At 45.0% G+C, this 27,438-nt stretch overlaps 1 protein-coding gene across 1 annotated transcript; it reads left to right on the forward strand.

The window, feature by feature from the left end:
- LOC146064156 (glutathione S-transferase A4-like) lies at positions 1 to 26,440 on the forward strand. The gene is made up of 7 exons (XM_083177340.1): positions 1 to 155; positions 12,390 to 12,489; positions 12,588 to 12,639; positions 17,931 to 18,063; positions 22,928 to 23,069; positions 24,001 to 24,132; positions 26,130 to 26,440. The coding sequence occupies exons 2-7, from the start codon at positions 12,403 to 12,405 to the stop codon at positions 26,268 to 26,270; spliced, it is 687 nt and encodes a 228-aa protein (XP_083033466.1). The 5' UTR covers positions 1 to 155; positions 12,390 to 12,402; the 3' UTR covers positions 26,271 to 26,440.
- Positions 26,441 to 27,438: the final 998 nt, after the last annotated feature.

The following is a 27,438-nucleotide window of genomic DNA, read 5'->3' on the forward strand; positions in this document are numbered from 1 at the left end:
AACTGGCCTGCCCTTTAATAAAATAAAAGAGATGTGGTTACAGGATACACCCCTCATTAGACAAGCAACCGTTGTGTAGCTCCAGTCTCACTACAACCTTCCCTGTGTATCCCAAGGAGAAAGGAGAGCTGCTGCTGCTGACCTGCTCCTACTCTGTGAGTAATTTATCATTGGCTACATTTTGGAATCTAACAAGTAACTAGGGGTTTGTTCTAATTATTATTAGAGATGAGTGCATCCGGATTTCGGGAATCCAGACACCCCTGAACACCCCCCTATCCGAATGCATTCACAAGCCTGTTCGGGTTTTCCCGCCCAGACTTGGACCGCTCCTTTCTGGTGGCAGCGAGATCCCGCTGTCGGATCTCACTAGATCCGGACAACGTCACTACATGTATTTAAGGACGGCCGCGCGGGCGCCATGTTCACTCCAGTCTAGGAGATTGAACAGTGTGCACGTCTGGCTGTCTTCCCTGGCACCCGCCCGCGAGCTCACTCTCCCACCCCGCTGTGCAACCTGCGTGGTGTAGTAGTTTTAACTACTACACTGCTGATAGTGACTGAAAACCTGCTGAGTCTGACTGTGTTAGTGTAGTGTTGTGTGGTGGTATACTGACAGAGCCTGTGCTGTATATTATGGGGGAAATTTACTAAGAATCCGAATGCAAAAAGTTGCATTCGTATTCTTAATACGAATGGCTACGACCAAATACGTCGTATGCCAAGTCGTGTTCCAGAGGGGGATTTACAAAGCAGTCAAATACGACTGCTTTGTAACCCTCTGATGGCGTATCCATTCGTATTAACGACCGCTAATACGAATTTGTGCAGCCAGTCTGCATGGATCAGTCAGATCCCTGCAGACTGCAGAGTGTAAAAAAAAGAGAAAAATAAATAAATAAATAAAAATAACAGCGTGGGGTCCCCCAGGCTGAAAGAGCCGGGGCCGGTAATTAAAAATCAGGGAACCCGACAAATAGGGGTTCCCCGATTTTTAACAACCAGCCCCAGGCTCCAGGTCCGGGGCTGGTTCCCAAAATACGGGGGACAATATGATCATCAGAATGATTCTATTGGCCTCTTAGCGCGACACGGACGACGCTGACATGGACATCGACATGGAGCCGAATGCCGACATGGATCCGGACCAGGACAAGGCACCGGACCAAGACCCTGGGACCTACCTACGGGATCAAGATAGGTAAGTATCAGTGGCCCTTATTCTGATTGACGCGGACTTTACCGCATACTTTCGGATCGCGTCTTTACGGCGTCTGTGCATGCGTGGAGAACGCAACGCGCATGTGCCACGCCTTGACTCCGTACCTGTTCGGCCAAATCCCGTCCAAAACTGTTCCCCGCAATCAGTCGGGAAATATGGGCGTATTATGGGCGTCATGCGGAATGACACATGGGCGTAGTTTCAAAGTGGGCAAAACGGGGCGGAAACATGGGCGGACACGGGGGAGTACACTTATGTTGGGGGGCGTACATTCGGATACCACTCCGAATGCACGCGATCAAAAAGGGAAGAAATGTGCGGTGTCCACAAGTGTACTATTGCTTTGCGGACACCACTCGTTCATGCGGTAGGCGAACGTACGCCTAATGACTACAAGCATTAACACCTGAACCCAATAGAATCGACTCCTTTACTCATTACTCACTAATAGGACGCTTGTCAGTGCTTTAATTGAAACCATTGCACTTCAATTGCTGTAAGGGTTAATGTGTGCAATGCATGTGTTAGGCATGCTTGTAAGGATATATTGGCATCTAATTGATTCCAATTCCAAATAAGCAGTTTTTTATGAGGATAGGTAATTGAATAAGTGGGTCATGTGATGTATTGCAGAAGATACTTAATAGTGGGTTGTTTGGCGTAAATACTCCGCTTACGGGCGGTAGCACCGCTTGGCTCCCGGTCGGATGCGGTATTTCCGAGCATACTCTGTAATACTCTGTAATACCGTGCAGAATCGGAGTGTTTCTCCCGCACACGCATGGTTTGTATGTCGTCCGTAAACACGCCCTGTTCTTAAAGAGTGAGTCCGTCCGAATGCGGAGGACACGTGGGCGTTTCTACGGACGATGGCCGCATGCGGCAAAACACCGTGGCGTGCGGACCGCTCCGTAAGAATGCGGGAATATCCGCACCGATCAGAATAAGGGCCAGTGTGTGTGTAATGTATGTATTAAATGTGTCAGTGTGTGTTTTTTTAACTTTTTTTATTACTGTGGAACCAGCGGGCCCTTTAATGTCCCGCAGGCTGGGACTTGTGGTTCTCCAAGTCACAGCTTGCGGGGGAGGCTTGCTGGGACTCATAGTTCCACAGTTTTAAACAATAGTTTATTCTTTTTTTTACACCACTATCAGCTCGATGCCCACCGTCCAGGGTCACCGGGGACAGCACCAGGCTTCAGCCTGGTCAGGTAAGTCCTGGAGGGGGGGACCCCTTTATTGGGGGGGTCCCCACTCCCTCAGGGCCCCTGACCAGGCTGACTGGTCGGTAGGGATGAATGCTTTGGCCGGGGGGACTTGTATAAAAAGTCTCCCCCCAGCTGTGGCATTACCCTGCTGACTGGTTTGGCCTGGGGCTGGTTCTTAAAATACGGGGGACCCCTACTCATTTTGTAAGCCGGGAGAGGGTACTACAAGTCTCACCTCACCTGTGCAGGCCACACGCAAAATGAAAAAAAAAAATATTTTACAATAATAAAGGGGTTACTGACTTCTTAATAATCCTTTTCAATTTGTCTGTGTCTGCTGCTGTGTGACTGTTAGCTGTACAGGGTACTACAAGTCTCACCTCACCTGTGTGCACACCAGTGCTGCAAAATAATTGGTGCTCCAAAATTATCAATGACATATAGGTTACTGACCTAAATAAATTCCTTAAGATCCATTTACATTTTTCTGTGTCTGCTGCTGTGTGCTGGGACAGGCTAGGGTAGTACAAGTCTCAACTCACCTGTGTGCACACTGCACATCGGTGCTGCAAAATAATAAATCATTATTTTTTTTACAATAAGGGTTACTGACGTAAATAATAATCCTTTTACATTTTTCTGTCTCTGCTGCTGTGTGGCTGTACTCCGGAAAGATAATGGAGAACCAAAATATGAAGGCTCCAATAGTACTAGAACCACTTCCTCCAAGTGCTGAAGCTGCTGCCACTAGTCAAGACATAGAACATGATGATGAAATGCCATCAACGTCTTCTGCCAATGCCGATGCCCAATGTCACTGTCGAGGGCGTGTGAAATCCAAAAAGGCAAGTACGTTTAAGAAAAAAAATTTAAATCCTTGGAGGAGAAACGTACGCTTGCCAACATGCCAATTACCACAGGAAGTGGCAAGGAACGGCTAAGGGCCTGGCCAATGTTCGTGACTAGTGGTCCAGCTTTACACGACGATCCCAGCCCTCCTCATCCTCCTTTCCTCCAACCTAGAAATGTAAAGAGAGTTAAGCTGTCAACAAAAAGACAGCAAACAATTCAGCCTTCTAAAAGACACGGTATCACAAATCCCCAATGATAGTCCAAGGGTGTTGGTGGCTGCGAAGCCTGACCTTCCCATCACTGTATGGGAAGAAGCGGCTCCTTCCACCATTTGCAGCATGCCATCTGCATATGCTGGAAGGATCACCCATAGTCCAGTTCCTGATTTTGAAGTTGTCAATGTTGTACACCAGGAGGAGGAAATTGATGTAGCTGGCGCTGAGGAGGAAGTTGATGAAGAGGAGGATGCTGCTGATGGTGATGACATATCACAATAGCAGACCCAGATACTGAAATCACAAGTGCAAGACAAGGATTAAAAATGGCGGCTGCTTCTCACACCTGTCCTGCTACTGAATCACACTTAGATAGGGTGTCTCCAGTAAGCCATTCTGCAGTGTTAATGGAAGCACTGTACCTTAAGCACAGATAACATGTACATGATTGTGTCAGATTCACAGACACACTGTAATGCAGATGAAGATATTCCGAATACTGTTCCAGGAGCCCGCCGCTGCCGCTCTCGCCCTGCATCACACAACCAGACGCCGTCGGAAGACAACCTAATAAGTGACCGGAGCATACAGGAGATGCTTGTGATGGCCCTCAAAATTGCTGAACACTTTTGCCATTCTACCACTGCCTGCCGAAGGGTGGAGCGGCAGCAAAAACTAATCAACCTTCCCTGCCATCACCTCAAACAAGAGGTTGTGACGTGCTGGAACTCCACCCTCTATATGCTGCAGAGGATGTAGGAGCAGCAAAAGGCCATTCATGCCTACACAGCCACCAACGACAAAGGCAAAGGAGAGGGAATGCACCTGACTCAAGTGCAAGTGCATATACTAAAGGGGATATAATAAAGAAGGGGAGGTTAGGTTTGGCCAGTAGGGTCCGCTCTTGTGCAGCTATTCCATTCATTGGCTTCTCTTTTTGACCCGTGTAAGAAACCCTTGGCCATTGACAATGTATTTGTGTATAGCTTCCGCTCGCCTAACTTGCTGGAAAACAATTTCTTTTGGAAGCTCTGAGCAGGGATTCGGCATGAAAAGCCGGCGGTCGGGATCCCGCTCGGCACACTAATTTATTCTCCCTCCGAGGGTGTCGTGGACACCCACGGGGGGAGAAAGTGTCGGGATTTCGGCGTTCGGGATTCCGGCGTCGGGATTTTGAACGCCGGGATCCCGACCACCGGGATTTAAACTGCATCCCCTGAGCAGATCTCAGTGCATCCCAAATAATCCGCTGCTCCTTGGCTATATATATTTAAATACCCATCAACCAATGATGTAAAATCAGCTAACATGGCATCCAACAGTGCTAGGTGCAGAGCCAAGCGGTATAAGACTTCCAGAGCGAATTCACTGTGCAAATGAGTAGACATTGGACAATCAAGCTATATAATGGGGTTATCGTTTATTAAATTGCTTGTAAGTCAGCTTGTAAGTTTCGCCTAACTTAATGGAAAACACAAAGTTGCAGATCTCAATGCTGCCCAAATCATCCGCTGCTCCTTGGCTATCTGTATTTAAATACCCATCACCCAATGATGTAAAATCAGCTAACATGTGCATGTCCTATTTCCGCAACATATGGGTGGGTCGGAGGGACCAAGGACAATTGATCTTGCATAACCATTCATTAATCCCACTGCTAAGAGTCAATGATATGTAAGATAAGTGGACTTGTCTTTAATTGCATACAACTGTTTGCTCTCCACTTCTTGTTACGGCAATGTATTGCGAGACGGTTGGTAACAATCACAGAGCTCAGCAATCCCACTGTTGAGAGTCAAATCAAGCTTCCTCAGTGCATTCATTGGCTTGTCTTTTCCACCCGGGTAAGAAACCCTTGGCCATTGACAATGTATTCGTGTATTGCTTCCCCTCCCCTAACTTGCTGGAAAACAGAAAGTTGCAAATGTGTAGTAAGTAAGTTTTATTTATATAGTGCACTTTCTCCAACAGGACTCAAGGCACATGTAGACATTGGACGATCAAGCCATATAGTGGGGTTATCGTTTATTAAACTTTGCTTGTAAGTCAGCTTGTAAGTCTCGCCTAACTTGCTGGAAAACACAAAAGTTGCTGAATTTCTTTTGGAAGCTTGGAGCAGATCTCAGTGCTTCCCAAATCATCCACTTCTCCTTGGCTATACGTATTTAAATACCCATCAACCAATATAGTAAAAACAGCTAACCTGGCATCCAACATTGCTAGGCGCAGAGTCAAGTGGTGTAAGACTTCCAGGGCCAATTCTTTCAGCAAATGTGTAGATATTGGACGGTCAAGCCATATATTGGGGTTATCCTTGTAAGTCAGGAATGAAACTTGTGAAGATGGCATGTTGAGATGTCGAGTCAAATATTCCTTAAGTGAACACGTACGATTAGGAATAAAGCCCCCGGTTTCCATGAACAGGTATACATCTCCTACCTGTGTATCAAAGACATTGCTAAGAACCACCCCATATTGGTGGGACGAGACATCCCCCATCCAGCGCCAGTCATGGACCACATTTAAAATGCTTTTGTCTTCAAGTGCCATTTGTAGCCCGTTTCTGAAAAGGACATTAAACAGATAAACGCATCTTTTCATAGCCATAGGCTGTTAACTGGTCTGCATCTTCATCCTCAACTGCCCGTTTAATGGCCTGTAGGATACTGTCATGCACCCCATGCGGTGCAGGTAGATCAGGCTCTCTCATTTCCCCGGCAGGCTTCCCAGCATCTTCAACGCTCTCTTGTGATAAGGTTTTATCTCTTTCATTAGCTGTATTTTTTGGCTCTTGACTTGAAGGACCAGACGATTCTTCTTGGTTCCACTTTCAGAATGGAATGCCCAAAGAGGATTTTTGTTCCAGGCACTTCTTTCCCATTTGCTAAATACTTCATCAAAACTCATTGGCACGCCCTGAAAGCATCCATTGGTGGTTGTAAATTTGATATTCTTCCCAATTACATTCGTTAGAATCCTGTTCACAAAGGGCAGCACAGCCCTAATCAAATATGGCGGCCGCATATATTCCCCGCAGGATGACGCCAGCACCGGCCATGGTAGAACAGTTGGCGTCCCAGCCAGGGGGAAATCTGCACCGACCCACCGTGATATTGCCCAGTTTCCCGGGTGGCCAATCTGCCCCTGGGGGTAGCCAACTCCAGTCCTCGAGCGCTACCAACAGTGCACGTTTTCCAGGTCTCCTCACAGAATCACAAGTGAAATTATTAGCTCCATCTGTGGATCATTTATAATGTGTCAGTTAGTAATGAATACACCTGTGCCTCAACTAGGTGATCTAGAAAATGTGAACTTTTGGCAGCTCTCGAGGACTGGAGTTGGCTACCACTGCTTTAGGTTGATACTGACAAAAGGTCAACATAAGCAAAAGGCCAACATGCCAATGGGCAACAAATGAAGCGGTTGACATGAGTTTTTCACAATATGTTTCTATTCTTGGACATTTTCATGCTTTATGATCCATGTGGACTACAATTAGCAATGGTAAAATGTGCCAAGCGCAACAAGGCAATGTGCCCAAAGCATGACGAGCAAAGCTCTACACTAATTGGGGGTTCATGATGACACTGACACAAACATTTTGAAAAAATTTATGTCAACCTCTTTTCCTGTTGACATTTTGTTTGTGTTGACATTTTGTCAATGTCAACCTATTGACTTTCGACCTAGTAAGGGTCAATCCTATGATCTACACCCCTTTCATAGAGCCTCCAATATATCGTTAGTAAATAAAACAGACTAAAACTTGTTTTATAACTTATACAGCTATTTAAGAACTAAATAAATCAATTGTTTAAAAAGTCTGCACATTCTGTAGATTCTTCCCATGCTGATGTACCCAGCATGCAGGGCTGGCGCCACCACTAGGCAGCTTTAGGCATTTGCCTTGGGCGCCGGCCACTGGAGGGCGGTACTGAGCTGCAGTAGCAGGAAAGCTTCCGCCTGAGGAGAGCAGGAAGAAATCAGCTCAGCTGCCAAGTACGGTACCAGCTATTCATCCCAGGGAGTGGGTGAGTGAGCTGTACCCCCGCCCCCCCCTTCCCTGGAGCCCGTCCGTTAATTTGTTGCCCACAGTCCTACCCCCCCCCCCCCACTTGTCATCAGCGGCAACCTGCGGCGGGGTAGCGCCCGCACCCACCCCACCCCCCTGGAGCCCGCCCGTGGATCATGATCGGCAGGTGGCGGCCGCCCTCCCCCAGCTAGTCTCCTCAGCCCCACACCATAAATATGCCCCACACTGTGATGCTGATTACACGTTCTGCCCCACACTGTAATGCGAATTACACATTATGCCCGACACCAAGATGTCAATTACACATTACACCCAACACTGTGATGTCAATTCTGCATTACGAAACAAAAAATGGGGACAATACCCCTGTTTGCGCAATCTGGAGCAGCTATACGAACAAGAAAAGAACAGATCACCCAACGTCTAACACAATTATCTGAAATTACAAAATAACTTCACAAAATAACACACAGTGATGCCAGTTAGACATTATGCCGCACACCGTGATGCCCATTACACAATATGCCCCACACCATAATGTCCATTACACATTATGTCATATTACCTACAATGGTAGTTGCCAGGAGTTACATGCTCACTGAATTCCTGCTTGTTGCCATGGGTTGAGTATATGCTTGTTACCATGGAATATTATGTGCTCGTTGCCTAGGGGGGATTTCATTGCCCAGGTTGTTACTGGCGCACTGCACGCCTGCCACTGAAATTAAAATATTAAAATAAAAAAATAGCTGAGGATCACAGCTGCCAGGAGCTCCCCTCCACTGGGAGCTGGCAGAGGGGAGCTCTTGGCAACAGAGAATAGCCAGTGGAGATGAGCAGCGCACCTTGCTACCCCCAGGCTGCCCAGTTGTTCCGTCTTCTACAATGGATCATGGGACAAATGGCACCCTGGCGGCTATATCGAATTTGAAAAAGGACAATGTGACTTGCAGTTTGTATTCATCCTGGTGTTCTTCAAAGGCACTGCATCATATAGAAAATTGTCTGTTCAAGTTTAAGGGGCTTATGTATAATAAAAGGCAGCAGTGCTGACATTAACAATACATTTTGTGACTGATTTTTACAGTATTTTCAAAAATGTCACAGCTATGTATTGCCTATAAATATAAGAGACCGCAGTAGTAATAACTGCTGTCACTGTGAGTTATAGTCACGGATTATTGAAGGAGGAGGGTTTTACATTTGTGAGACTCCTCCTAGTAAACTGACACTGGGTGAGGGATCATAAATCTTTCTACGGCAAGAATGCCTCCATAGGTACAAAGTGGTTTGCGTCATCTGAAAATGGCGTAAATCAGCGGAGTCAAAGTACATACAGTAGTGGTCAGTCGTTCCCACTGATAATAATGGAGTCTGCAGTGATGCTTTTTCAGGAGATTACTGTGAAATCTCCAGCATTAGGTTGTTAGTACATAGTCATAGTGGGAATAAAAACTGATGTTTTCGCATAGGATAATTTTATGAAAAAAGACCTATGATAAAGAGGCCTCTATGTCTACATATACATTACTATAGCTTCATGTATGCAGCTCTGAAACATTCAGAAAACACCCTACAGTGCCGCCTGTGTGCTTCACCAATTGATCTCTTGTCTATTCATTTAATGAAGCCCATCAAGCCATGCCTTACATCAGGAAGACCTGTGTTTGTTTAGGTTGACCTTGACACAAGCATACCTCCCAACTGTCACGATTACAGCGGGACAGTCCCGATTTTCGGGTCCTGTCCCACCCGCGACAGGCATTGCCCCGCTGTGGGGGGTGGCAGTTGGGAGACCCCCCAATCTAATAGAATAGACGCTGTGCGCATGCGCACAGCGTCTATTCTCATATGAAAATGAGGATGTGGCTAATTAGCATAAGCCGCGCCCTCATTTACATACACCCGCCCCCTTTTCGGACGCGCGAGTGTCCCTATTTCCCCAACACATAAGTTGGGAGGTATGCACAAGCAATAAGTTGGCCTGGCAATTGTCTACACTTTTTTTCATTCAGATATCTTACTCATACTTTATGATCCACGTGGATTACAATTGTATTGTATAAATTGTAAGCTTGCAAGCAGGGCCTACCTCTATGTACGTATGTCTGTGATTACTGTCCTATCACGGATTCCAATTGTAAAGCACAATGGAATATGCTGCGTTATACAAGAAACTGTAAATAAGTGTGCCAAGGGAGGCACCATGTAGGGGTTCCCGCTACTCTATTTTGTGGCCCATGTCAATATCGACACATAGAAACCTGTGAAATTCGTGTCAACCTTTTCACATGTCGAACATTCACGGTTGACCTAATGACCCTTGACCTAATGATCCACACCTTTTGACAAGCAGAGTTAAATTAATAGGGGTCGGAGTTGGTGAATAAATCACCAGCTCTCTATATAGGAGGCGCAGCTACACCCAGGTCAATAAACACAATTTTATATTAAAAACATGGTATATTTATTTTCATCAGAATATCATGAATTAAAAACAATTATGAAGTGCACTTCTATCACAGTAAAACATATATCTACATACACATACAGGACATACAACATAAAATTCTGGATCACTTATTATGAGGCTCTATATTGACTGTAAGGAGGCTTTGGTAATACTGGCTTTTTATATTGTTACCAGTCCCGCATCAAAAGGGTTAATATCTCCTGTGGCCTTATGGAGGTTTTTATAAGGATAATCCTTCCTGGTGTGCTATGGGCAGTCTTTCATATGGGGTATATGTGCCCCCTTTCAGCTCTTTGTACCAGACTCCACACTCCCAGGTTCGCAAAGTTACCAGGTCCACAATATCCAAGATTTTCTCCAATCAATCAGCTTCTTGCTTCAGTGAGGCTTACATACGTGGGTTAAATTAAAGTTAAATTTCACACACTTTAATACAGATATTGGGGGAGATTCTCTAAGCTAGAAATGCGGTAAAAACCCCATTATTTTGGGATGCACTAAGCATCCCCCGCCGGGTTACCGCGCGGTTGGGCATCGCCAGAAAAATCTGGCGATGCCCCATAGAATCCTATGGGCTTCTACCGCATCCCACCGCCGCCCCGCAACGACCCCCTGCCGCCCCGCACGGACCCCCGCCGCCCCGCATCGCCCCCTCCCCCCTCACCTGTGTCCGGGCAGCACAGAGCTGTGATGCCCGGACATGTGACCTCCTCCCTGCACTGATCCTCTTCCGGGTGCAGGGAGGAGGAGAGCCTGGCACAGCAGCAGCAGCGCCGGGTGTGGGAGGGAGGGGGGAGCCGCCGGGACCTGCTGGTACCTGGCGACTCTCACCGCAAAGGACAGCTCTTAGCACAAGAGCTGTCCTTTGCTATAATTATCGCATATGTTAGAACATATGCGATAATTATAATTGGGATGGGCAGCGAAGGGGGCGGAGATTCTTAGAGAATCTCCCCCATTATGTGGCCAAATAGATGCTTTCCGGCTTATGCTGGGGACCGAATATGTGCTAGAAGATATTCCAGTACACTCAATAACGGTTCTGATCATTTTGTCACAATCATCTTTGGGCATCTGGTTTTATTTTTAGGGCAACTCTCATAGCAAATATATAACAGTATATGCATCAAGAATTAGGTTTGTTATCCCTGTTATGCTCAGTCTGCCTTTATTTTAGATCTGATAAAAATGAGGTATTATAGACCGATACCGATTGCAGGAAAAATCATTGCTGATAACAAACAGCATTATGCAATGTGCCTCAATATCACACATGTGGCCCCAAAACAAAAGTATAATAATTTGTTTAATTTTTGGTTGTGGCTCTAAAATCTAAATTGCATTAGCAAAAAATAATTTTCAGCCTGTTTGGCTATCAGACCCTCAAGCTCTATTTTCTCAATAGAAATGTAATTTTATTAGAGATGGTGTGGTCTGTATTTTAGCACTGATATAGAGACCAGACCTGTGATAGAAGAACCACAGCATAGAGCGTCATCCCAGGCAGGGAAGAAGAACTGCATAGTTTTTGAAAGCTGCAGGCTGCTAGAATGCACACTACCTATGACTACAGTCACCCCAGTAAAATTTGACACCTCATCGCATCTCAGTGAGCCAGGCAGGGGTTAAAGTGAGGGGGAACAGAGTGGAACTGAGATCCGCCACCTCTAATGGTGAGGTGAAACATTTTAACCTCCACATTGGCCCTGCACAGTAATTCTTACAGGAAAGCATTCTAATTTGCAGGGGGGTGCCAAAAACCCTACCACTGGCCCTGTCTCTGCCTAATGGGGGGAGGGGATGGGGTGTAATTAGGTGGCATAAAGAAATTAGTTCCCCCACCTCTGCATGACCACTTTATGCCCTGGAGCCAGGTGCTCTCCATGAGACTGCACTGGTTTCACTGTGAATATCTCCTGGAAGTCCTACCCACCAGTAACCCACATGATGGACAGTCCCATTGGGAGATGTTTCCTTCCCCAAGACCAGGTTGCGATAGGCAGAGAGCTGACTTCCTGTAGGAACCCACTCCTTGTGTTATCAGCCGGTTCCTATGGGCTACAGCTGATGCAGTTGGCTGGTACTTTATCTCTCATAACTTATCTCTCTGCAAGCTGTGATACATATGCCCTTCAGGCTTTAGGATTGCTTTTTACTATGCACAGTTTATAAATGGGTCCATCATCCTAATGAAGGAGAAGTGCAATTGAGCATTGGCCAATTTCCTCTGTGCAGAAGCCATATTGTTGGGATAGTTATGCTGTATCTGTGTGATGGAAATATTGATAGGAAGGTGACTTGACAAAGTTTCCTATATTTCATAGTAAATTTTGCTTTCTCTGTAGTATTTCCAGCTGATTTATGTATTTGTTTTCCCCAAATTCAGGTAAAAAAGAAAGATGTCTGCAAAACCCAAACTGTACTACTTGAATGGCAGAGGTAAAATGGAGTCCATACGCTGGTTGTTAGCCGCAGCTGGTGTTGAGGTTTGTAGGTTTCCTTGTATTTAAGCTCATACTTCTATTACATTGACGACTTCAATAATAACTAACTTACTAAGATCTTAAATCTTTTTCTTGTGCAGTTTGAAGAAGAGTTTCTGGAAACAAGAGAAAAATTTGAAGCATTACTTAAAAGTATGTACAAATCTCTGTAGTGCATGGTAGTCTAATGTTACTGTATTAATTGTTTCGTTTTACATATGTCATCAAGTTTCCTACTTGGCAGAGAGTCTGGATTGTACACAAAGGCCCTTATTGTGGTTCACTCGCAAAGGCAATTTCCTTCTCAAATGGACAAAACCATGTGCATCTCAGGTGGGGCAGATGTAACTTGTGCAGAGAGAGCTAGATTTGGGTGAGTTATTTTGTTTCTGTGCAGGGTAAATACTGGCTGCTTTATTTTTACACTGCAATATAGATCTCACTTTGAAGTAAAACCCCACCCAAATCTAAATCTCCCTGCACATGTTACATCTGCCCCCCTGCAGTGCACATGGTTTTGTCCATTTGAGAAGGAATTTGCCTTAGCTAATGTTCATAAGGGGATTGGGTAAAAACAAGAATGATCAGGACCCTGTAATGCGGACTGAATAACTGCAGATATATTAGCCACTGTGGAGCAGAGTAGCTAGATAACATGTTGCCTGGAGCAACTGTAATGCCCATTACAGAATATGCCACACACCGTAGTACCCATTACACATTATGACCCTCACCGTAATGCCTAGTAGACACTATGCCACACACCGTAATGCTTAAATAACTTTATGCCACACACCATAATACCCATTGCACATGCCACACATCATCATAATGCTTAATTCATTTTTATCCCACACCGTAATGCTGATTACACATTATGCCACACATCATGCATCACCATGCAATGGTGTAATTATAAATTTTGCACACCCTGTGCCATTTTAGTGCCACTTACACATAATGCACCCTGTAGTGTTGCATACACATAATGCCCCCCAGCAGTGCTTCATTATACACATAATGGTATTTTTGCTTACACATATAATGCCCCCCCTGTAGTGCCACTGCTTTATACACATTGTACTTTTTACATCTGCCCCACCTGCAGTGCACATGGTTTTGCCCATTTTGAGAACAAATTTGTACTGCGATCAGATCTGAATAAGGGCCATAATGCCCATACTAGAGCTCCTTACAAATATAATGCCCCCTTGTAGTTCCACTACCTTACACATACATAATGCACCCACTAGTGCTGCTTAAACACATAATGTCCCTGCCACCCGTGGTCAGTGGATGGTGAGGCACTTACTAGTAACAGAGCCCTTTCACTCTGGGTTGGTCTCCGAGCAGCTAGCAGCCAGCACAGCAGTGGGCACTGCCAGTCCCGACTTAACAGTATGTGATAGCCAAAAAATATATCAATCACTACACAGCTGAAGGGGGCCACGGCTGACACAGGGGGAGGGGGACAGGGCTTACACAGGAGGGGGACTGGGCTGACACAGGGGGAGGGGGACAGGGCTGGCACAGGGGAATAGGGACAGGGCTGACAGAGGGGAATGGGGACAGGGCTGACACAGGGAGGGGGGACATGTCTGACAAAGGAATGGCATAATGTGTAATAGTCATTACGGTGTGTGGCATAATGTGTAATGGGCATCACAGTGTGTCAATTAATCTGTAATGGGCATCACGGTGTGTGGCATAATGTGTAATGCGCATCACGGTGTGAGGTGTAATGTGTAATGGGCATCATGTTGTGAGGAGTAATGAGCATCACATTGTGAGGTGCAATGTGTAATGGGCATCACAGTGTGAGGAGCAACGTGTAATGGGCATTACGGTGTGGCATTTGGTATACTATGTAATGAGTGTGTGACGTGTAATAGGCATTACGGTGTAAATTTGGCATAATGTGTAATTGGCATTACAGTGTGTGGCTTTATGTGGGCTTTATTTGTTATGGACATTATGGTGTGTGGCACTATATGTATTTGGCATCACTGTGCGTGGCATTATGTGTAATGAGCATTACAATGTGTGGCATTACAGTGTAAATATTTGCAGCGCGCCGTCGGCGTGCACTGTCCCTGTTTCTAGTATGTGTTGGGGGGGGGGGGGATGATTCATTCTGAAGTGCATATACATAAATGAGTCACCTTCTATTTAGTTTACATTGATGCCCTGTAGGCGGTGATGGACACGCCCAGTAGGCGGTGATGGACACACCCCTCCAATTGTGCACCCCTAACAAAATTAATTTATTAATTAATAATTGTTGTTTACCCCTTTTTTTGACTGGGTATGGATCATTATGTCGACATACATTAGGTCGACCACTGAAGGTCAACATGCCTTAGGTCTACACAGACAAAAGGTCAACATGCCTAAGGTTGACCTAAGATTGAAAGGGTCAAAAGGAAGACAAAAGTATTAGGTTGACATTGGGAAGGTCGACAGTCAAAAGTTTGACATGGGTTTTTCATGCTTTCATGTTCAGTAGACATAGACATTGTATCTGTGCATTGTGTCCCTTCCTGTCTGCAAGAAGCTTGTTTGCACTGGCCGCCCGTCGGAGCACCGGCAGTCGGGATTCCAATGTCTGTATACTGACTGTCGATATCCCGATTGTTGGGCAGTCATACCACACCTAACTGTAGCAGCACTATTGAGGGCATGATCAGTGGTGTAACTATAGCACCGCAGCCCCCGCATATGGGGGCGCCGGGGGGGCTGCGGTGCTATAGTAATCCCCCCGCCCCCCATCCCCCGCATGCTTACCTGTCCGCGCGTCCCGGCTCCCCTCCTGGCTTCAATCAATGCTATGGAGACGGACCACGATAAAATGGCCGCCCCATAAAGCAGACTGTTCTCTGAAACTGTCTGCGGTATGGGGGCGGCCATTTTATCGTGGTCCGTCTGCATAGAATTTATTGAAGCCAGGAGGGGAGCCGGGACGCGCGGACAGGTAAGCATGCGGCAATGGGGGGAAGGGGCACAGGGGACACGGGGGGGCCGGACGGGCGGGGAGGGGGGGCGCCCCCCCATTAACGGCGGGGGGGCGCCCCAAACAAAGCTATGCCGCTGGGCATGATATGTAACTGGCACTAAATATGTGCAAGAAAATGATTGTTGGCATTCAAACTAAGGCCCTTATTCTGATTGACGCGGACTTTACCGCATACTTTCGGATCGCGTCTTTACGGCGTCTGCGCATGCGTGGCGAACGCAACGCGCATGTGCCACGCATTGACTCGGTACCAGTTCGGCCAGATCCCGTCCAGAACTGTTCACCGCTATCATTCGGGAAATAGGGGCGTATTATGGGCGTCATGCGGAATGACACATGGGCGTAGTTTCAAAGTGGGCAAAACGGGGCGGAAACATGGGCGGACACGGGGGAGTACACTTATGTTGGGGGGCGTACATTCGGAAACCACTCCGAATGCACGCGATCAAAAAGGCCAGAAATGTGCGGTGTCCACAAGTGTACTATTGCTTTGCGGACACCACTCGTTCATGCGGTAGGCGAACGTACGCCTAATGACTACAACCATTAACACCTGAACCCAATAGAATCTACTCCTTTACTCATTACTCACTAATAGGACGCTTGTCAGTGCTTTAATTGAAACCATTGCTGCTTCAAGGAACCCGTACTAAACACCCACATATGCTGTACTTGTCAGACACTTTCAAACTGCTAACAATGGACATGACAGAATATTAATACTAGCAATACACATGTGTATTCGACATGTACTCATGAAACCACACATTTTTGGGTAAAGTAAAAAAATTTATTTGTTTTTTATGAGGATAGGTAATTGAATAAGTGGGTCATGTGATGTATAGCAGAAGATACTTCATAGTGGGTTGTTTGGCGTAAATACTCCGCTTACGTGCGGTAGCACCGCTTGGCTCCCGTTCGGATGCGGTATTCCCGAGCATACTCTGTAATACTCTGTAATACCGTGCCGAATCGGAGTGTTTCTCCCGCACACGCATGCTTTGTATGTCGTCCGTAAACACGCCCTGTTCTTAAAGAGTGAGTCCGTCCGAATGCGGAGGACACGTGGGCGTTTCTACGGACGATGGCCGCACGCGGCAAAACACCGTGGCGTGCGGACCGCACCGTAAGAATGCGGGAATATCCGCACCGATCAGAATAAGGGCCTAAGTGCCTGAGATAGTACACAAACTTTGTTTCATGTTTTTAAACCTTGTTTTATGCACAAATAAAATATATTTGTGTGCATGTCATGTGTTTGATGTGTTTGTACAACATAAATGCAAGATACCTCAAGATATATCACTGAAATATAAAAAATATTCTGAAATACGGAATAATCCGTTATGCAAAATTCTTCTGGTCCCGAGCATGTTGGATAAGTGATACTCAACCTGTACTAGCACATTTCTATCATATTATATCTGTTCTGGCTGCATAGAGTATACTTACAATAATGTCTCTGCTATGACAGCTTACTTTACAAAACAGTGTATTAGTATTTGCTGCTTTGGTGCAAATTCTGTAGTATAATCGAAAGTGCTTTCAAATCCTTAACTTTATATTAACCACTGGCTTTACAGTAACCCACTGACTTTCTGTCAGTAATGATGTAGCTAAATGTTGCCAGCCTTTCCCTTGTCCACAAAACTGTGGGCCTTATTCTAGTTCACTCTTAGAGGCATATTCCTTATCAGATGAACAAATCCATGTGCACTGCAGGTGTGGCAGATGTAACGGGTACAGATAGAATTAGATTTGGGTGCGTTATTTTGTTTCGGTGCAGGGATACTAACTGACTGCTTTATTTCTACACTGCAATATAGATCTCACTAAGAAAAACCCCAACCAAATCTAATTCTATCTGCACATGTTATATCTGCCCCACCTGCAGTGCACATGGTTTTGTCCATTTGAAAAGGAACTAGAATAAGGCCCTGTGTGAGAAGAGTACAGTGCTTTGTAGTAGGGAGAAGCTGTCGCACACAGTGATCAATGGTGGGTTCTTTTTACCAATGGGCTGCAGGACTGCAGCACTCCTAGGTAAAAAATCTGCCACTGTGAAGTCAGATGCAGTCTGTGAGACTGCACTGGCTTTACTGTGACTGGCAATGGCTTCCTATTGGAAGTCTGACCAGCCAGTCACAAAAGGCAGTCCCATTGGGAGGTGTTCCCTCCCTCAGGGGCTGCCTCTTTCGCTTCTATGGGCTGCAATCCGGGGGCCTGTCATCATTGTACAGGCACTGGGAGGAGCAGCGGGGACCGGCCATGAGCAGCAGTGGCAGCCCCCCTCCTACTATAAGGTAGGAGCCGCCACTGATTCTGATTGCCAGAGGTGTGTGTGTATATATGTGTTTATGTGTGTGTGTGTGTGTGTGTGTGTGTATGTATATATATATATATATATATTAAAATGTTTTGCCTTTTTCAGATGGAGTATTGCTATTTGAACAAATACCAATGGTGGAAATCGATGGGCAGAAGTTAGTACAGACTAAAGCCATACTGCGATACATTGCCGAGAAGCATGGCTTGCATGGGAAGGACCTGATGGAGAAAGCTTTGTAGGACCATTTCTTATATACAATATCATCAATGCAATGTAAAATGCAACTATATATATATATATATATATATATATATATATATATATATACAGTGCCTTGCTAAAGTATTCACCCCCTTGGCTTTTTTACCTATTTTGTTACATTACAACCTGTAATTTAATATATATATATATTTTTTTCATCTGAATTTTATGTGAAGGATCTGCACAAAATAGTCTAATACCTTGTTCTCACTGCAGGCAAATTCCCGGGTCTACAAGTCGACCCGGGAATTTGCCATTTTACACGGGTTTTTCAGCAGTGTGAAAGGGTCGCATACCCAGATCTCATACACGTGTAAAACCCTTCTTTTAACCTGTGTTTGAGATCCGGGTATGCAGACACGGGTTGACCCGTTCTCACTGCATAAAAACCTGTGTTAAAAGGCAAATTACCGGGTAGACCTTCTTCACCCGGGAATTTGCCTTGCAGTGAGAACGGGGATCCGTCCCTGCAGTACCCGGCATTTTAATGCCAGGGAAAAACCGTGTATTTCTCACTGGCAGTGAGAACACGGTATAAGTTGGTGAAGTTAAATGAGAAAAATGTATATAAAAAATAATTGTAAAAAATAAAAATGGGCATATGCATATTTGCTCCCCCCCCCCCCCCCCCCCCCCCACACACACACACACACACACACTTTGCTTTGAAACCATTTAAAAGTTCTGGTGCAACCAATTACCTTCAGAAGTCACATCATTGGTGAAATGAAGTCCATCTGTGCAATCTAAGTGTCACATGATCTGTCAGTATAAACACACACCTTTTCTGAAAAGCCACAGAGTCTGCAACACCACTAAGCAGGAGGCATCACACCATGAAGACCAATGAGCTCTCCAAACAAGTCAGAGACAAAGTTATTAAGAAGTACAAGTCAGGGTTGGGTTATTTAAAAAAAATCGAAATCTTTGATGATCACCCGGAGCACCTTCAAATCCATCATATTCAAATGGAAAGAACATGGTACGAAGACAGACCTGCCAAGAGAAGGCCACCCACCAAAAGTCATAGCCCAGGCAAGGAAGGCAATAATCAGAGAGGCCAAAAGTAACCCTAAAGTAGCTGCAGAGTTCCACAGCAGAGACTGGTGTATCTTTGCATGGGACCAAAATAAGCCGTACACTCCATAGAGCTGGGCTTTATGAAATAGTGTCCAGAAAAAATGCACGTTTTGAGTTTGCAAAAAGGCATGTGGCAACTCCCCAAATGTATGGAGGAAGGTGCTCTGGTCAGATGAGACTAAAATGTAATATTTCTGCCACCAAGGAAAATGCTATGTCTGGTGCAAACCCAACACCAAAGAACACCATCATGGTGGAGACAGCATCATCGGAATTGCCTAGTAGTTAAAGCCCAGATGTCCATCCAATATAGAATCTGTGGTCAGACTTGAAGATTGCTGTTCACAAATGAAAACCATCCAACATGAAGGAGCTGGAGCAGTTTTGCCTTGAGGAATGGGCAAAAATCCCAGTGGCAAGCTCATAGAGACTTATCCAAAGCAACTGGCAGCTGTAATTGGCGCAAAAGGTGGCTCTGCAAAGGACTGACTTTAGGGGGGTGAATAGTTATGCACGCTGACGTTTTCTGATATTTTGTCCTATTTGTTGTTTCGGTACTTGTGACTTATCTGGGCGCCTGATTTTCTTCATCGCACCTAAAAATCGCGTCAAATCGCATCGCATACAATCAGATTGCATGCGATGCGATTTGCCGCGATTTTAATATGTGAAGGAACCCAGATGCCTGTTTCATATGTGAAATGGTCCCCCAGACCCTATTTTTAATTGTATACCCACCCTGATAGCTAAATGCCCCCCATTGTTAACGCCACCCCACTATCAACGCCAACCCGAAGCGTGGCGAGCACAGCGAGCCTGCGAGGGGCGGCGGTACGCGTCCTCCGACCTTTTCATACCCCCACTATCCACGTCGGCGTGGAGTTTATTTTATATAGTGTGGCGAGCGCAGCGAGCCCCGCGAGGGGACCCGGATACCTGTGAAGCCCGCGAGGGGACGCGTATAGCTGTGAAGGTGTCCACGTCCCCTCGCGGGGCTCGCTGCGCTCGCCACGCTTTGGGCTCGGTGGCTCGCTGCGCTCGCCACACTATATAAAATCAACTCCACGCCGACGTGGATAGTGGGGGTATGAAAAGGTCGGAGGACGCGTACCACCGGCGCTCGCCACGCTTCGTGTTGGCGTTGATAGTGGGGTGGCTTTAACAATGGGGGTCATTTAGCCATCAGGGTGGGTATACAATTAAAAATGGGGTCTGGGGGGCCATTTCACATATGAAACAGGCATCTGGGTGCCTGTACATATTAAAATCGCATCAAATCGCATCAAATCGCATCGCATGCAATACAATAGCATACAATGCAATGGTCTGTGAATGAAATTCTGCAAAGCTTCAAACAATGTAGGCATGGGATATCGGGGAACGGGACAGTATACCTATGCACTAGTACCCACCAGGAGGATCGTTTTCAAAATAAGAGATGACAATGATAGGTTATCCACAATATATAAATCAATGTGCCTTGACACAAATAAGCGGTGTGGAGGTGCTCCCCTGAGAGTAAGATAGAATCAAACAAAGAAAGAGAAAAAGTACTCTCTTTGTTTGGGGGCACACTTAATTAAAACTTAACGTTTAATTTTTAATCATAAAATGGTTTTATAATAAATGTGGACATAACATTGGACATACGTGAAATACAGAACATATACACACAATTCCTTATGTATGAAACCCCCGTCTATGTTTGGCAGTATTCTCTTCACGTTTTGGATCAGTTTTCTATATCTTTGTTAAACGAGACTGCCTATCTATCGGTGATAATATTAAGTGATAATTAATAATAATAAAGAATTGGTTAGAGGACACCTCTATATAGTGGGTGAATTGCGAATTTTCTTCACTGTATTATCAATGTCTAGTTAGAAAAAATATGTATACATGTATCCTACTGTATGACATTGATAAAAGACAGAGTACCCCTGGTATCAGGGAAAGAAAGAGGGGAAAATTTCAGCAAACGCACAGTATCAATATATTTGTTATTATAGCGCCATCTGGTGGTCACAAGATTACACTGCTCTGTTTCACATATGTATTGGGGAGAAAGAAATAATCAGAAATGGAGACAGATAGTGAGGAATGGAAATTAGATACTGAGTAGATAAAGGTGTGTCAGTATATCCCTGCAGTGTGATTGTTGCGTGGCAACTGTTGCTGATTGTCGTTAGTGGATTGGCTTAACCAATCCCCGCAATTGAGCGGGTTTTAGCCGTGCGACAGTTGCAGATATGGATATGAAAAAATGGGTTGCTTCTGTTCACGTTAGGGAAGAGACCCCCCTGGTTGGCTATTGCCCTTGCAGGGAATTGTCACTTCGATCGTGAATGAGTGTGCCCAGAAAGTGATGATAGAGCAGAGGTTAGGTTGGTTAAACGTATGGACTACTCAACATGCTGCTTTCTCCCATGTGCTCTCGGCATTGGTGGGTGATGAGAGATGTGTCTCGTCTTTAGTGTCCCAGAAGTTAGAAATAATTAGGTAGAACAGTCCTATGCAATAGATTTTATAGTGGACAGCAGGAGCGGTATCTAGATCAATAACTGGATCTTTTTATAGATCCACTATAGTCTCCCACGTTAACTTTCTATTTATACATAGAACACTTCCTATCTCTATAATATCAAATGCTAGGTAATGCAGTTTTGTGAGAAGGGATATATTGGTTCCCCTTAGAGGGGATTTTACCACCACCCAGATGGATTAACCGGCGCTATCATAGGATCCTTTTTTGTTTTGAAAGTGCTGGAGCTGAAATTCCCTCAGGGGCCTCAAAAGCCAGGTGGGACTGGTATCTCCTCTCTGGCTTGTAGATAAATTAGTGTTGCTGCAGAATTAATCAGCTCTGTACCGGGAGCCCTGTTAACACATGCAATAAGGGACATTATGACTCCTGCCTGACTGCCTGATACTGCACAGCCTGTAATGCAGAAAGCAATGGTGCATCCACCTCTGCTGCTGGACTGTGAGATGCGATGAACATTGATTCATGCAAAATTAAGGGGAGAGATGTGCCCCAAATTCCAACTTTCCTCCAGGTGATGGGATTAATTTATGCCTCTTCGATCATGGCATGGTCCCATGTGCCGGATCCCAGAAGCACTGTTCAATGGAGCCAGGATTTGCTTGTCTGAACTATGCAAAAATATATATATATATAATTACCCGGAAAGCAGCACTCCAGCTAAATAATTAAAAAACGATTTTAGTGAACAAATGTGGCAAATCACATAGTAACGTTTCGACACCACCGTGTCGTCATCAGGCTCCACGGTGGTGTTGAAACGTTACTATGTGATTTGCCACATTCGTTCACTAAAATCGTTTTTGAATTATTTGGCTGGACTGCTGCTTTCCCGGTAATTATATGACACAGTGTGTGTATTGCTGGCACCCGCCGAAGTAACCAGCACAGTGGAGTGCCGGACCCCCTTGGTATTTATATATATATATATATATATATATATATATATATATATATATATATCATCATACACCCCTATTGCGGTTTAGCATAGTACCACTTTAGATATTATCCACAATTTAAGGTTATTATCCACTTTTTGTATTCATCCACTAGGCTGAATACAAAAGCAATGTTTTCATTTCTGGGAGGCCGCTTTACTATCTAACCTCAGCAACTCTGTAGCCTAGAAAATTGCATTTGGGTACAAACACGAGTTAGACCCAATTCTACTGCCAATATGTGATGTCTTCATTTATGTCTTTTTGTCTTTTAGCATTGACATGTATGCGGAGGGTATCATGGATTTTGTGGAGTTAATTTTGTGGTTTCCGTTTGTGGTGCCGGAAAATAAAGAGAGACACCTTGATACCATTGTGCAAAAAGCAAAGCATCGGTATTTCCCGGTGTATGAAAAGGTAATACATTTTTTTGTGCCCTTTCCAATCTGTACATGTTCTTATTTCTATCTAGTAGATACACCGTATAATGGCCTTTATTGTAATTGTTTCAGTCCCCGCACAGTCGCACGGGGGACCGATGTTTTGCGTATGCACATTTCTGTAGCATGTTTTGTAGCTATGCACTGTGGCAATGCCATGCTGCTTACTCTGATAACATATTCCCATGATGCAATGCTTCAGTAGACAACATACATTTGCTGCATGATTCCTTGGAACTTTTCTCCATTGCAGTATGTGACAATGCTCCTAAACACACATTTGTCTGAATGAGCACTTAACAACAATATTAATACGCTCTGATATATTTAGCAGCATCGTCCTACATCACGGTCAGAACCTATTATAATTATGGACGCCGTCATTTTCCCTTATAGTAAGTGAAGAGATTATTCTTCACCTACTTTTGTAGGAATAAGGTGATGCATATAAAGGTAACACAGGAGATAACATGAATATCGCCTGTTTCCTTGCAATCCCATCATTGCCTACTGTTCCCATGTACTAGTGTAGGAACCCAATACCGCAAAGCTGATAATTGAATGTTACTGGAGTTTGATTGTGGGAACTGATGCCTTTACATGGCATTAGTTACTGGAGCCCACGTCTTCCTGAAGTAGATCCGAATTTTGATTAGGAATCCTTTGCCCCCTACAGCAGAGTAAATTACAATTGGCGGAAGTGTTCGTGATGGGGCTCGCAGGGGCAGCTTGTTTTCATAGCAGCTCTCTATGTAGTGGAGTAATATTGAATTGGTCCAGTAGTTTAGTATTTACCAAAGCAACTCAGAGTCAGATACCAAGTCAATAGCGGGCTCTATAGGACAGTGATGAATATGCTCTTTAGTATTTGTTAATGGGAATTGACATGCATTTTCTGTATGTATAAGGTCTTAAGAGATCATGGTGAGAAGTATCTAGTTGGAAATCGACTTACTGTGGCTGATGTACTTCTGCTGGAGGCCATTCTGATGGGGGAAGAAAAGAATGCTGATATACTCTCTGAGTTTCCTCAGCTTCAGGTAATTTCCCATTTGGAAATGTAAAACTTTATTAGAATAATAATTGTACTTATAAAAACTTTCTCCTAAATAACTCAAGGTGCTTTAATTATGTTCAGTGAGCAGGAAAACTGTTTGCTGCAAGTAGCAGATGTGGTCAGAATACCAGCGTTCAGTATACCGGCGCTGGCATCCCGACTGCCACAAGAAGACCGTGGCTGGAACTTCAAATAGATCAGAATGTAAACGCGAGAATACAGTCAGCCAGCATCCCAATCCATTAAGTATGCGGGAGAGCAAGCTTGGGGACAGGGAAGGGGGGTGAGGGGTTTGGTTCAGGCATTAGTGAGGGGACACTGGGTTAGGCTGTGGGGATGGGGATTGAAGTAAGGTACTTTATAGGGGAATGTTAGGTTTAGGCGGCAGGGTACTGGGGTTAGGCACTAGCAGGAAGGCTTAGGGTCGGGCTGCAGGGAGGTTAGGGGGTGAGGTTTAAGGTCACAGGGGTTGGGATTCTCTATATCTGGATGCGGGGACAGTCTTTTGACCTGCGGCTTCCTAAATGACAGGATTCCGTGTGTATGTATCCTGCTAGTAGAGAAAATAAGCTAACGAGCCAGATCTAAAATAAGGTTGTCTCGCTTAGTTAGAAATAGTCACGTACTTCCCTTTCCTCCTCAGTAGTTTGCACTATAGTGCAGTTAATACTATATCTAACTTTTGGAATCTTTGAGACCTAGGTGCATAATTTATCACTTTATTTTGTAAAATGTAATTGCCATCAAGGAAACCAATCCCAGGATTGAAAAAAAACTCAAACCAGGGATACCTGTGATTGAGCTGGTCAATGAAAATCATATTTATTCCTGGCCCGGCTGCACAGGGAGTGTGATAAGCAGCTGCAAGCGCCTCGGATCCTGAGTACACATCCGAATGATCTAATGAAGGATGATCATATCAATGTTCTTTCCTTCATTCGAATACACCAAGGGCCCACTTCAGACCCGTTCAGAGGGCTGCCAATTCGCAGCCCATATGAACATTGATAGGCCGCGCACGGTACGATGTGCGAGGTGTCCCTTTACGTATTGACCATGCGAAGGGTAACCTTCGCTGGCAATATGACAGTTGACTGACAGACAGGGGGCATTCCAGGGTGGACCTCCAGCATTTCATGGGGATGCCCAGAAAAATGGTGGGTGCACCCATAGAAATGCTGGGTTGGCCCCAGCGAATGCAGGCATACTCCTGCCTGTTGGGGGCGGGCACAAGATGTTAATCCGGCCATACACCATCATACATGCTGCACTGCAGTCGGAAACAGACCATATGGGCCTTTACAATCACATCACATAGATCACTCGTTCGATCGCACTTGTGACCTGCACACGATCAGGTCAGTCAGGTAGGCCAGCATTACACTGTTTTGGATTGGATTCTAAGATTGTTGAATGGATAAGATATGGGATAGAAAATCCTGTTCTGCTATGGGAGGAGGGGATTTAAAATTTGCACACTGATTGTGGAGAGGGAGAGATCTATTTTCTACATGTAAAAGTAGCAAGTATTTCGAGAACAAGCCATATTGATTACATCTGTACTAGGGAGGCCATTTCCCGGGGCGGGTTTTCGAATTCCGGGATTGAAAAAATGCTGGGCTGTAGGCAGGAGGATGCAGCCTGGGTGGGTGGGCGTCGAGCGATCTGGAAAGAGCCGAATGCACGCCGATAGTGGCATCCACATGTCCAATATACAATATTATAATCCTAACATTAATCCACCCTACCGCAGCCTAAAGCTGTGTACACATGGTGCAATATCGCTGGTAATATGGTCGCTGAGCGACCATATTGCCTGCAATTTGTTTTTGCTGCAGCAATAAATCACCAAGTAATTATGCCCTTTAGTATCTGCATCATGAAATCACAGTATGGGTACTTATATTGTTTATTCAAGTTAATTATGTATCTTAATTGATGAACATTTAACTTAAAATTGGTTTCATTCCTGTTGACTAGAAATTCAAGGAGAGAACAAGCAAAATTCCTACAATCAAGGCATTCTTGCAGCCCGGTAGTCAGAGGAAACCTCCACCCGATGCTAAATATGTGAATGCAGTGAAGACCGTTCTGCAGTTACAGCCAAAAGCGCCATTCTAATTAGAATGTACTGGGCCCGGAAATGTAATGACATTTTAGTCTATGCCATCTGGCTATTGCAACTGACACATTCTGTACATTTCCAACCTCTCTTGTTTGTTCTACAGAACTTTCATAGCTCAATTGTAACATTTGCCCTGATAAAAACCATTAAAAGTTTTTGCTCTCCAGTTGCCAAGTTTGGGTGTGTGCTTTAAAACACAAAAAAAATATATAAATGTTTGTATCTCCAGAGGTGTTTGTCATATGCTCTGAACATTGTAGTGATTAAATGTTGTAACACTCCAATGTACAGTCATTTTTACATGTGGTTCTGAAACAGCGGTGTCACTATGGTTCGTCTCACCCAGTCAAGACATAAAGAAGTCCCGAGAGGTAGTTGATCTCATTCGAGCCAAGCGAGGGGACGCAGTGCTACATTTTAGTCTTTATGTTCACTGTGTCGACATTCGGGTGGGGAAAAAAAAAACGTAAAACAATGTTGACTTTTTCACGGTCGACCTTAACCACGTTGACCTAATGACCATGTCAACCTTACCCATGTCGACCTAATGACCTTGTCGACCTTTAGTCATGTCGACCTAAATGCATGTCGAGCTAATGGTGTCGACCTAATGACCATCGACCAACATGCTGGTGACCTAATGATCCATACCCCTGGCTGCTACCTCCTCTATCCCGAATACATGTCGATCCTGGGACAGGGAAAACAGTGAGACTGTAGACAGCTGCCAGGGTTCATACAGCGCAGCTGTAACATGTCACACGCCGGCCATTGTGCCGCTGTACAGTGCGTGCAATGGCCACATCACAAATACCCACTGCCATGGTAGCACTGCCCATTACAATGTACAAGTTTATGCTACACAATAGTACCCTTATACAAAATGCCCACAGTAGTGCCCCCTGCACATAGTGCCCACAGTAGTGCCCATTTTTACACATATCTGCCTAGGTTACTCCAGCAGCTCACCGCCTGTGTCCCTCCAACAGTTCCATGCCATGTGTCCCTCCAGCAGTTTACTCTCCTCTCTGTGGGCCACATTGAAAAGTGATATAGAGAGTGATGACCCACCAGCCAATTAGCTGCTAACTTCCATGTCACAAGCTGTGTTTGAAAAATTACAGGTAGGAGATGGTTGTTTATCCCTCTCCATTGTCACTTTTC

Source organism: Crinia signifera, chromosome 3 (assembly GCF_055691185.1).
Source record: "Crinia signifera chromosome 3, ASM5569118v1, whole genome shotgun sequence".
Taxonomy (NCBI): domain Eukaryota; kingdom Metazoa; phylum Chordata; class Amphibia; order Anura; family Myobatrachidae; genus Crinia; species Crinia signifera.